Genomic DNA, 13,930 nt, shown 5'->3' with positions numbered 1-13,930 from the left:
AGCAACTTTGCAAATGAAGAGCCTGTGAAAGGTGAGAAGGAAGGCTATTCTTTCTCTTCTACAGTCATTTACCTAGCAACTATTGCAAATCAACTCTTGCTGCCTACTCTCCAACAGTTTCAGATTCCTAATCAGAAAATATGAAATCTTAAATACTTGGAAATGAGAAATATTTTGAATATTGATGTAAAGCACAAGATTATTAGAGTTTGTTTTTTATTTATTTTTTTAGTATTGAATGTTTGGATTAAGAGTGTTTTCCTGAAGGAATATCAGCCTCTGTTTTCTCCAATGCCTCAGTGAGTCCACAGGCTCTCCAGTGAACCATGGTTGTCCAGGGTTCCATGGAGGAGGCAGAGTAGGGAAGGCAGTATTAGGTGGGATTTTATTTTTGACATTTTTCAATGGATACCTTTACTTATAAAATTTCTCTCCAACTGACTCCACTTGGATGCTCAGATATTATTTAAAATTCCTCTCTTTCCCAGTAACAGAAGGCTTTTTTTTCCTCTTATTTTCTCTTCTATGAACAGATTTCAGTTTTGAAAGAGATACATTCTTTCATCTGCTAAAATGTTTCCTGAGACCAAATATAAAAATTGTTAAGAATAGTTTCTTTTGAAGAAACATATGTCATCAAAGATACAGAGAAGCTTCTCTCCCTCCCTCCCTCTCTCTCTCTCCCTCTCTCTCTCTCTCTCTCTCTCTCTCTCTCTCTCTCTGTGTGTGTGTGTGTGTGTGTGTGTGTGTGTGTGTGTGTGTGTGTGTATGTTTGGATTCCTTTATCTTCTATACATGGGATGGGGATGGGGTGCTGGAGAAGCTAGTCAGTCTGGTGCTCTCAGCCTCCCTACATGCTTTCTGGAATGGTATGGTATCCCATAAGCTCTGTCACACATAGGAGACAGTGTCAACATACAATGTATACTTTCTTTGTCACCATTAGTCACTCTTCTTTTCTGTAACCCATACAGGCCATCATGGCACAACTACCACAAGAAGAGAAGGCAAAAATAGCTGAGCAGGTGGAGATATTCCACCAAGAGAAAAGCAAGCTGGATGCTGAGGTGGCAAAGTGGGATGATAGTGGCAATGATATCATTGTCCTAGCCAAGCAGATGTGTATGATCATGATGGAAATGACAGACTTCACCAGGTGAGGCCCAGCAATAGGGGTAGGAAGATTTTCTCATTAAACCCAGATGTGTAACAGTATTAGCATGTGAAAACTGGATGAAAAATTATAGTAATAATACAAAGAAATATATGTTATTATGAATTTACATGTATAAGTAGATTACCTCCTGTTTGTCAAGGAGAATGGATTCATTTTTGTAATCATTACTGTTTTAATTATCAATCAGAAGGTAGTCATAAAATCAAACTCCAAGGGCTGTGTGAGTCATCTGTGATCAGTGCTATTTTAAAATGTGTTTAAATATTATTCTGATGATAAAATGAATGATTTGTTCATTTCACTTGTGAAAAATACTTGTCCATATGTGTATGTTCATGTATATGCATTTGATATATTATAGTACTAGCTCATGCTCTAACATTAATTTTGCTGCCTATATCATGCTAACATGCAAAGAATCAGTCCCAATAATTTAGCATTACAGAATTTCAATAGCTAATGAAACATCATATGAATGTTCCTCCCTTTAAGTGAACATCACATCCCATAAATCAGGAGGCAGACAGAATTTTGCCAGGAGCCTTTACTACAGATCATTACTGTTTCTTCTATTGCCTTTCGTATATTCTTGTTTTAAATGCTTATTTGCCAGCAGAAAGAAAATATTGAGAGGAGCAAGCAGAAGGAAAGAGTAGAGGGGAGGACAGGAGAAAAGAGGAGAGAATGAGTGGGCATGTCAGGACCTCTTGCTATTGTATGCAAACTCCAGAATGCACCACTTTATTCATCTGGCTTTATGTGGGCACCAGAGAATAGGCTTTGCATCCAAGTATCTTTAACCACTAATCCATCTTCCCTGCCCCATTCATGTTTTCTTGAGAAACAGGTGACAATTCTCTCTGTCCGTTCTACCATATAAACATCAAACCATGGAAGAACACTGTTCAGTTTATGGTCCCAAAATTTACTCTTATTGCAAGATTTTGAAATCTTATGTTTCACAGGAGGCTTTTTGAATCCAAAAATGGTAATATAAGTAGGAGTTATGCTGCCTCACGACTATACAATGATGTTTTATTGATTGAATATGGCAAGTTATTAATGATATATAAGATGTATGATGATACACAGTCATGATCATATGAGTTGCAATTTTTAATGGTTGTTGGCTGCTTCTAATAAGAAAATACCAGAACTGATGATAGTTTATCAAAAATTATAAAACATTACTACACAGTCCCTTGACCTTGTCTGGCCAGTACATAGTAATAACATGGTTTGGCTAATTTTTCAAATTTTACTTCCAGAAAATGACTTCAGTGTTATGAGTGTGATCATGTTGAACTTTAAATATCATTATACTTGTTAGAAGTTCATATTTGTACATTTGTTTTTTGTCTTTTTCAATTTAATAAAATATCTCACAAAAACATCATCAGGAAAATAATTTGAGTCTGGATTTCCTACAAATCAAACACTCATAGCTAGCTGCCTCAGTCATTGCCTCCAAAGGACTAAGATGACATTATTTGCTTGCTTTCAATATTTAGTACTATTTTATCTGAAATAAATTATGAAATCTATGAATAACATCACTGGAACAGTTAACTTCATTAATTCCAAGTGAATCAGGAATTCAGTCATTTTGCTAGTTTAGATCAGAAGAACATTTTGCAATTAACCTTATATATAAGCATAGTCAAAGAAGATGAATATATTTGAGAGGTCTTGGAAATGATGTTGAATAGACAGATTTTTTTATTAATCAAAATATAAGTTTAACCACTAAGTAATCTCTTGAACCCTCTTGTTATTTTAAGAAAGAAATAATGAATTTAAACTGAAGAGCTTAAAGATAGTTACAATATAAAAAATTAAACCTCTTACAATAAGCTAAACAGTATCATTTTTCAAAAAGAAGGACCTGTGTAGGTTTCACATATGTCTACATTGAACCTAGGATACAGTTTTCATGTATGGAAACATTGAACTTATGATGCAGTTTTCATATACTGAGATGTTTGCTTGTGCAGCACTGTTGGTTAAATGACAATTTGTGTGGATTTTGCATGTAATATACAGTGAGACATAGTAATATTAGCTATATTACAGTGCAGTATAGTTAATCTATTGTTAATACTGACTCAGTGTCTGCCTTTAATATCCATGATGTGTTGAAAACGTAAGGAAACAAGTGCTACATATATGCAATATCAAACAGTAATGTGATACTGACACTGTTAACCAAAGGGCAGAATCAAGCAAAATGCCAAAAGTGGTCTTAATTGAAGTGAAAATTTAATTTTGTTTTAAAAATATTGTTTGTCATTATTTATTTTGTGGTAATATAGTAAGTTTTTTTAGAAAACAATTTTCATAACTTGATAAATTATAGTTTTGCTTGTTAGAAAAGTTGCTCTTAAAACATGTAAATAGATGACAAGTGGTGTAAATAATTTTGTAAGAGGCTTGAAGATGTTTATACCTGGAAACATACCTACATAAAAAGCATAAATCGGTTGCTGTTTTGCTTCTTTTCCCTTCTTATTTTTATATTGTGGTCATTTCCTATGCAAATATTGGAGCAAACAGCTGTATAGTTGTAGAACTTTTTGAGAGAATGAGATGTCTATATATTAATGACATTTTTTTTTGGAAAATAAAAAGTGCCTAAATGAAAAAAAATAAAAAGAAAGAAAGAAATAGCCACATGTCAGTCTTATCTTCCCCAAACAAGACACGTGTGGACACCGGTAGCTCAAGTGTAATGATATACTGAAGCTAAGAGTGGCTTTCTGGAATCAACTTTAAGTTCTGATCTCAGAAGGAGCAGTGAGGAATCTGAGGAGAAAAACAACTTTTCTGGGTATAATCAACTGTAAAATTCAGACATCCCATAATCACCTCACACTTCCCCACACTGTTCCTGCTGAGCTCAGTGCTTACCTGCAGCATAGGTGCTGCATAGTTGACATTCCGGGCCCAGCACTCTACCCTTGGCTATCCATGCTATGTGTAACCATCAAAGTTTATTTGCATTGAAACTTTTCCCCTTGTCTCTGGACAATAATCTTTGCATATGCCCTTCAGTGCCTGCCTTTATTCACCCTTGACCATCTGTTTATGGTTTATACATATTTAAAATCTGACCTCAATTACATAATCTAAATAGTTCTCCTAGAATAGTTGCAGATGTAGTTTTGTAGTCCCAACTGACTTCTTAGAATCCCCCTGGTTTATTTAGCTTTTGGCTGCATGCTTGCTTCTAGTGGTCTAGCTGTTGGGAAATTTTCTGAAGCATACTTTTGCTGTCTTGGTTCCAAAGAGGTTTATATGATTCAATACATTTGCAAATATCCGCATTATGTTTCCTTATTTAAGACTTACATTTGAGAAGAACAAGTTATAAAAATTGCAAAGACTATAGAAAATAAACCTTTTCAACTGAAATTAACTTATAATTTGAATTGAGTACTGAGAACATTTCTCAGAATGCACTGACACATTGACTTTTTATACTAAAACTAACTCAGTTATCATAAAATAAATGTGAATTAGTTGGCAAATGGGAGCTCACAATACTCTTCTATTTGTCTATTCTGACTTGCTTTTCTGACATGATCACTTCTTAGGAAAAACTCCAAACATTGACTTGTGCATCAAAATCAACTATGATCAAGTTAGAGAAGTTTCAAGATTCTTTTTAGTAGTGATAATTTGAAGAATAGATTCTATTCGCAAGAAAACTAAAATAATGATCTAGTTAGGACAGTAGGGTGACCTCTATCATTAGAGATGCAAAATTCCAAAAAGCACCTTTCAAATCTCTATGAATGACCTATTCTTAGGTATTAAAACTCAAGAGGTATTTTAATGATAAAACATGGCACAACCAATCCTTACTTTGAAACCTGGAGCTATATTCATTAGGCTAGTCTCCTTGTCAACTTTGTCTTCTAGTGCTAGGTGTAGAAGCACGCTGGGGGTGGGGAGGCTGTTCGGGGGATCCAGCAATGGGTAGGAATTATCTTACTTGGAGGTTTTGAAATTGCTTAGGCCAGTATAACACATACTTATGTTGGTCACATGTTGCTATTTCATGACTTTAGGGGGTTGTTCAAGGTCAGGTCTCACTCTAGCCTAGGCTGACCTGGATATCTCTAATTCTAGGCTGGCCTTGAGTTCACAGCAATCCTCCTACGTCTGCCTCTCAAGTTCTGAGATTAAAGGTGTGTGCCATCATGCCTGGCTCTTGTTTCTGATTGATATTTGCATTATAAAATTTAACATTTGAATAATTTTGTAAGTGTACATTTTTAGCATTAAGTACATTAAAACTGGAGTATCTGCCCACAGAACCTTTCTTGAAACAGATATTCCATACTCACTGCATGCTAACTCCCCATTACCCCTGCACCCCAGTCCCTGGAAACCATCATTTTGCTATGTCTGTGGACTTGACTACTTGAGATACCATGTGTAGACACATATGTATCTGTCCTTTTGTGACTGGCATATTTCATGTAACACAATGATTTTAAGATTTATCCATGTTCTCATATGTGCTAAAATGTCTCTCCTTAAAGGTAAAAAAAACTACATTTGAACATAATAATGTATTATATATAACAATATACACTTGAACCACATTTAATTTCTTCCAGACATATTTTATAGATTTTAGTACATGTCTTGTACTTCCTTAGTAAAATTTACTCCTATTGCATTCTTTTTTCTAGTGGACTTTTCTTTTTTTTTTTTTCTTGAAAGTATGTTTTTGGTGTGTACATGTCTATTTGTATTTATGTAGGCATATGTGTACGGGGTGCAGAGTTCAACATCAGGAGTCTTGCTCAGTCACTTTCCACTTTATTCACTGAGATACAGTCTCTCTGTGAACTAGAACTCAGTGGTTCAGCTAGTCTAGCTAGCTGTTGAGCTTTAGGATGCTGTCTCAATGACCCTGGTGCTGAGATAACAGGTGCATGCCTAACATGTGGGGCATTGTCTTTGAGGATTGGGAATTCAAATTCAGGTTCTTTTCTTGTGGAGCAAGCATTGTACCTACTTGGTCATCTCTCCAGCTCCTTCTTTCTCTTTCTCTCTCTTTCTCTCTCTCGTGTTTTCAAAAATATTCCTTCAGTGTTAAAGATTAGACCCAGGGCCTGACACATGTTGTGCAGGTTCTATAACAGTGAAATATACCCTCATCCTGAGTTACTTTTGTGACTTTTTCTTAAGATTTATTGCTGTCTATAAAAACAACTGAGTTTAGCATTTTGACTTTGTATCCTACAACTCTTGTGAGTTAATATGTTAGTTCTAGTAGCTATTTTTTGGTAGAATCTCTAAGGTTGTATATGTAAGATCTTTAATATCATATCTTTAATATGAAATAATTTGACTTCATCCTTTCATATTTGAATCAATTTTATTATCTATGTTACCTAATTGCTATAGTTAGAACTGCAAGAAGTATGTAGAATGGAGAAGAGTACATCCTTGTTTTGATCCTGACATTCCCAGTAAAAGCTTTCAGTATTTTCTATTGAGCATGGTATTATCTATGTATTTAAGTTTTCAAAAACATGTAGATGGAAAATTATTTGAGTTTCTTTCAAAACAAAAATGGTTTCTGAGCTGGGCGTGGTGGCACATGCCTTTAATCCCAGCACTCGGGAGGCAGAGGTAGGATAATCACCATGAATTCAAGGCCACCCTGAAACTACATAGTGAGTTCCAGGTCAGCCTGAGCCAGGGTGAGACCCTACCTTGAAAAACAAAACAAAACAAAAAAAAATTTATAAGTGTCATCTCTTTATTGCTGAACATTTGTCCAAAGTCCTTAGTAGAGAACTGTTTACCAAAAAAAGGACATGAATATTTTTCCCAGGCTCATTGGCAATAGCCTAAAATGGGAACTACCCACATTCTTTGCAGTGGATAAAGTGTTATACCCTATTTCATGTAAACTATGGACTAATAGTTGCTCATAAAATTTATTCAACAACATGAATAAATCTTGAGGAAATTAAATGGAATGAAATCCACTTGTTTAAAATGAGGGTTTGGAGAGATGGCTTAGCAGGTAAGTGCTTGTCTATGAAGCCTATGGACCCTGGTTCAAGGCTTGATTCCCCAGGACCCACATTAACCAGATGCGCAAGGGGATACAAGCATCTGGAGTTCATCTGCAGTGGCTGGAAGCCCTGGCATTCTCTCTCTCTCTCTGTCTCTCTCTGTTACTTTCAAATAAAAATAAACAAAAAGAAATTTTAAAATGATTTCAACATGATTTAATTTAGTAGCATTCTCTAATGCCAGAATTGTAGAGATGGGGAACAGATTGTTTATTACCAAGGTGCAATGGATGAGGTGGGACATATGAAGGGTACATGGAAAACATGGTAATCATGCAGTTCTCTCTCACCTGAGTAGTCCTTTCAGTCATAGGTGGCGAATTTACATGAAACTTACACAAGTATGCAAAAAGCTAGTGAAATACAAATAATCTTCATGAATTTTACCACTGACATTCTTATGCTTATGCTATTGTACAGCAGTTATCCACAAGGTTAACATTGATGACCTTAGCATTGATGATGCTTTGTGAAGGGTGCATAAGACATCTCTCTACATAACTTTTCTTCCACACAAATACCACTCCTTTCCTTTTCTTTGCTTTTCTTTCATTTTTTTTTCAAAACCAGTTTGTTACTTAAGTTAGAATTGTGAATATGTTTGTCTTAGTTGTTTGTGACAATCCCTAATGATACCACTAATTATATTTATTTTAAATGTGTTCCCTCTTTCCTATATTCTGGAAGAGTTTAAATAGCATTGAGAGGGCCTTTCTTAACGTGCTAGATGAAACCATCTATATCTGATTATTTTTTTGTCTTTTTATTTGAGAGGGAGAGAGAGAGAGAGAGAGAAAGAATTAACTGGTGTGTCAGAGGCCTTAAATTGAACTCCAGATGCATGCACCGGCTTGTGTGCATGAACCACATGTGTACATGTGCCACCTTGTGTATTTGGCTTATGTAGGCTCTGAGGAGGCTTCAAAGGCAAGCACCTTAACCACTAAACCATCTCTCCAGTCCTGTATCTGAATTTTTTGGATGAGTTCTCTTTGACAGCTTTCTTTCTTTTATGAAAACCAGACTGGTTAGATTCTTTAAAATTGGACTGAGGCAGCCTGGAAAGATGGATTAGTGGTTAAGCACTTGCCTGTGAAGCCTAAGGACCCTGGTTCGAGGCTCAATTCCCCACGACCCACGTTAGCCAGATGCACAAGGGGGCACCCGCGTCTGGAGTTCATTTGCGATGGCTGGAAGCCCTGGTGCATACATTTTCTCTCTCTCTCTTTCTCTCTCTCTTTGTCACTCTCAAATAAACAAATTAAAATGGACATTTTTTTTTAATTAGGCTGAGGGGAGGATTCATTTCATAAAGTGTTTGCCATGTAAAAATGAATACCTGAGTTTAGATCCTTAGGACCCAGAAAAATCCAAAACTGTGGCAATTTTCTATAATCCAGTATTCTGACAGCAAGGTGGGAGGCAGAGACAAGAGACTTTTACAAACACTCACAGACCAGTCATCATGGAGGACAGAGCAGTTAACAATAATGAAAAGAAAGACCCGGCCTCAAACCAGTGAGCTGCAAGGCCAGGATGAACACGAAAAGTTGTCCTCAACCTCCACATGTACACTGTAGCCTGTGTGTGCTTGCACTCACATCATACACATATGCACAGAAACACACACACACACACACACACACACACACACACATACACCACAGCATGCATGTGCTTGCAGTCACGCCTATACGCACAAAGGAAAAATTTCCATGCATACTCCAGGGCATGCATGTGCTTGCACTCAAATGCATCATACACACATGCACACGGACATTTTTCTTCCAATTTTACTCTTGTTTCCTATTCACTTTTCTGTTGTTGTAGAGAGAGTCTCACTGTATAGTCAAAGCTACCCTTAAACTCATAATCCTCTTGTGCTAGCCTTTTCAGCACTGGGATTACAGGCCTGTGACATCATGGATTGATTTTCTAAATTTTTAAGCTACATAAGTAGTGTTTGTTATTAATTTTTTTGATAATGGATGTAGTTAGATTATTTATGTTTCTCAAAACATATTAATTTAACTATTCAGAGAGGGAACATATTTAGCCATAAACTGTGATTCAGAACTCTAAAGTTCCAAACCGTTTTTCTGTGTGCACCAGTGTCATTTAGGTTTCATTTTGTTTTCTTTCTTGGGTTCCAGTTCTGAAGTAGAAAATGAGTATATGTCTGACCTTAGCACCTTTATTGGGCTAATTTTATGAAATATACCTACCCTACACACCATACCGACCCATATTGTGACTCCAAGAATACGAATTTAGTCTCTAATTTGAACTCTGAAGTATTAAACATTTCCTTTTTTGTAATATATGTGAGTTCATGTACTGCATTTTCCAGTGGAATCAGTAAAAAATGCTCTCATTCCATTCTGGCTGTAAGAAGAGGGCCTGAACTTCGAACAAGTACAGATTCTATATATATATTTTTGGACTGGCGAAATGGCTTAGCAGTTAAATTACTTGTCTGCAAATCAAAGGACCCCAGTTCAATTCCCCAGGACCCACATAATCCAGATGTTCAAGTTGGTTACTATGTCTGAAGTTCCTTTGCAGTGGCTGAAAGCCCTGACACACCTATTTTCTCTCCCTCTCTCTCTCTTTCTGCCTTTTTCTCTCTCAAATAAATAAACAAAATTAAAATATATTTTTAAAATATATTCTTTATTTATTTAGGATATTTTAATTAAGTTGTTGAAAAAGTTCACAAGGAAACATTTTCTTGGATCCTTTGAAATGTCTGAAGTAAACATATTTGCATAGTAATGGAAAATCAGCAAAATGCAATCAACATGGGTTAGATAAAAGCCAAATGACACAGGTATTGTGTCAGAACTAAACTGCCCATGAGATTTTCCAGTCTAGATGTTAGAGGAAACCATAGTCATGAGACCATTTTAAAGCTATGGCTGAGTTTTTATCTAAGTTTTCCTTTAAATAATGGAAAACAAGAGAGAAAGAATACAACAAAAGAAAGGAAGCTGCTTAAAGACAAAAAATGTCAGGGAACAGGAAGCAGATTGTCACAGAATGATTAACTCATCTATATTACATCAAATTTACATGTGAAATCTTTAAGAATCTTAACTTCAACTTAAAAAAAATTAATGAATGTGTGTTGCAGAAAAGTTAATACAACTATAGCAAAAATCTGCCCATATGTATGTGTTTCTACATGAATATGAATCTAATCTATTTTACTTTCAGTAACTTGGAAAAATAACAGAATATGACTTTGAAAAAAATTGAACAAAACGTTATTCATTTACATTTATTTACCTAAAATTATTTCAAGTCTTCCATTTTGTACAGTGTTATTATATAACAATGGAGATTGTGTCCCACTTGGCAAAGCCTAACCTACTCTAAATAAATTGCCTTTGAGTAGCTTTTCTCTGTGTCTCATCACAATCCTAATAGTAGGAATGCAATCATGTATCCTTAAAAATTTGCATTGATTTTCAGATGTGTATAAGGAAAGAGACTAGGAAATTAACAATGAGAGAATACAAGGAGAAACATAGGTAATCTATCCCTTACTTACCTTCCAATTATATCACATCTTACATTTTGTTAATTGCTTTTATGATGCAGTATTTCTCCATTCTTTTATAATCAATATTCAAAACTTAACAGTTTACTTGAGGTTCTGGGATCATGAGATATTTGCAAACATGGTGCTTGTGTTTCTTCACAAATAACTGGCAGAAGTACAGAATTGATAAAGTCTCTAATTGTAAAGTTTCTGAAATTCTAGCTAAATATCCTCCCATTATAGCCAACATGTAACTCAAAATACTATACTGAATTTAAAAGTTAAGTGACATAAAAAGGCTGGGCATAGCATAGAAGAGGGTGCACTTACATTCCTTGTTTCTTAAGCCTTTTTATCACTTATTACCTGTATAAATGTGAATAATTGACCAACTTTATCCCAATTTATTCTTCTCTAAAGTAGAAATGATACTTGCCTGTGTTGTCATAAAGACACCTTGAGTTCATGTGTATGTACAACCATTTATGTACTAATCTTTATTCCTCTGTGATAATCATCTTTTTAAATTGATCATTTAAAAAGACAGAAATTAATGAAATAGTAATATAAATATGCCTATCAAAATATAAGAAAATATTCCCCAAATAATTGAAAATAAAATGGACCATAAACATGGAAATTGAGAAGAATCAAGGCAACAGTGAAAATTCTACTTACATTGCCGCTCCAAATCAAATGTAAGACTAGAGTCCAGGAGAATGGATGTGGTATCTTCTTGTAATCATGGAGTAAATTTCTAATTATTGTATGTTATTTCAGAGGCAAAGGCCCACTTAAAAATACCTCTGATGTCATTAATGCTGCTAAGAAGATTGCTGAAGCAGGCTCTCGAATGGACAAATTAGCCCGTGCTGTGGCTGATCAGGTAACACAAGGGAAAGAGTGGGCATATGATGAGTAAAATCATTCAGTAGTACTAAGGCTCTGTAATCAGCTTTATGCAACCTACAAATGCCTCTACAAAATGAATTTGCAGACAATCTAATACTTTACAAAGTGGCATTTGCTTTCCAGAGATTGAGTGTGTGACAAAAGTGGATTTAACTCAGGAGAGATACCAAAGGATTATGAACAAAGTCCTGTGAGAAAGAAGAGCATCCGCTCCTTAGATGTAGTCACAGGATACCCTAACCAGCCCCCCTTCAAAGAGCAGTATAACAGAGGCACACCCAGAGAAGACAGATATTTGTATTTTCTGTTCTTGTCTTAAATACCTTATGGAAAGGCATCTCTACCCACACCTTTTTACTTGGTTCTGTTTTCATAGTGTCTAACAGGTTTTAAAAGCCACTGATTTATTAATTTTATTCTATCATTTTATTCTACTGTCCCCAGAAATGTTTAGGTATGTACTTTGTCCACTTCCTAACAGCATGAGTAAATGAGAAAAGAGAACAATCTTTGTGAGTAGGGACCTCAATTAGCAGATGTTTACCGATATAATGAGTCATGATCAAACAATTTGTTTAAGTAGTGGAAGGCAAAGATTCTTCCATGTCCAGAATGTGAACTGGGGGCTGGGGCAGTCAGTATGTCATGCTAGAAGGGTGCAAAAATAATTTGTGGAGTTTGGGGAAGTGGCTGTAGTCATTTGATTCAGGTGCTCCCCCCCCCCATAACCTTACGTGTTCCAAATGCGAGGTTCCCAGTTGATGGAGATTTGAGAATTAACACCTCCTGGAGGCAGTGTACTGTTGTGGGAGGCTTATCAGTATTATAGTCAATTTCCCATTGGCACAATCTCCAGTTGTTATTGCCCATCTGATATTGGCCAGAATGTGGTATCCACCCTCTGCTCATGCAGTAATTTCCCCCTTCCATCATGGAGCTTCCCCTTGAGTCTGGAAGCCAAAATAATCTTCTTTCCCTGAAAGCTTCTTTTGGTTGGGTTTTTAGTGCCAGCAATGAGAACCTGACAGCAGCAGTGGCATAGTTTTAAATGTGGCAGAAGAAACTGTCAAGTTGCCTTATGTCATTTACCTCTTACCTTACTATAGTACCTCACATAGTTCATGGCTCAGTTCCACTGTAAGTTGGATTAATTCATGCAGTCAAAATCAACCAGATTTTCTCTGTATTTTAACCAGAACCAGAGATACCATAGAAAAAAAATGAAATTCTCAAAGCATTACTTTTTCTTTCACAGAAAACTAGGATACACATTAAATGAATTCTCTATCTCACATAGAATATATGAATGCATTTCAACATTTTTTTTTTCATTTATTTGACTTAGATAGAACTTTTAAATCCTGCTGTAAGTGTCTTGTTGCAATAATGTTCTATTTCTTGTAAGGGTACATTAGGCAGTAGACTTTTCCAGATAATTGATGATTATCCCTTTAAGCACCAGTTCAGAATAGTTTACAGTTTGAACCATTTCAAATGGAATACATTTTAAAATACAAAATAAGTTTCTGAAATAAAAAAATTACATACACTCCTACTTACAAGGAAAATTGTAATGAACAAAAATTTGCTTATGAGATACAACAAAGTGATGCTTTTCTGAAGATATTGAAAATTGAGGATTGGTTCTTTCTGTGTAAATGCCCTAATCTCTGGTGCCTTGGGTATTTCTGTTTCTAATTCATTCCTTCCTCATTTTTCAACATCAGGGTCTTTCTAAACATTTACTGATTTATCATTCAGTACCCCAAACTCAAGTTAAAAACATCAAATTTACTATCCTTAAGGCATTTAATATGAACTAGCATATTCTCATTTTAATTTTACTTATTTTTGTTGGCTAAAATGATAAAATGTTTTTGTCTTTGAGTTTTGAGATAATCATTAAATTTGACACCAAATTAAGTATTATCATAATTTGAGAATGCTCCATAATCTGTAGAACTTGCTGATTTTTAGGATTGCATCAAATATTCAAATACTAGGCTTCACAATATAAGTTATCCTAAATTCTATATACGGGTATATATGTAAAGTAGAACTACTTGAACACATTAAACCAAAAAATGTCTCCAACCAGAAAAGAAAACCACAAGCTTGTTTGTAGACATTAAAGGAAGTTTAGATGTGTGGAGCAACCAGAGATGGAAGAGTGAAGGTAGAAGACATCTTTGATTT

At 35.3% G+C, this 13,930-nt stretch overlaps 1 protein-coding gene across 3 annotated transcripts in view; it reads left to right on the top strand.

The window, feature by feature from the left end:
• The window catches only part of Ctnna2 (catenin alpha 2), a 1,209,750-nt gene that overhangs the window by 1,155,307 nt on the left and 40,513 nt on the right, over window positions 1-13,930 (top strand). For all 3 annotated transcript variants that reach the window (XM_004660539.2, XM_004660538.3, XM_045151911.1), the window contains 2 exons: window positions 975-1,156; window positions 11,603-11,708. In XM_004660539.2, coding sequence (XP_004660596.1) covers window positions 975-1,156; window positions 11,603-11,708 — 288 coding nt within the window. The remainder of the gene's footprint in view (window positions 1-974; window positions 1,157-11,602; window positions 11,709-13,930) is intronic.

Source organism: Jaculus jaculus, chromosome 6 (assembly GCF_020740685.1).
Source record: "Jaculus jaculus isolate mJacJac1 chromosome 6, mJacJac1.mat.Y.cur, whole genome shotgun sequence".
NCBI lineage: Eukaryota > Metazoa > Chordata > Mammalia > Rodentia > Dipodidae > Jaculus > Jaculus jaculus.
The sequence above is the reverse complement of the archived record's forward strand: the minus strand, read 5'-3'. Positions and strand labels throughout refer to the sequence as shown.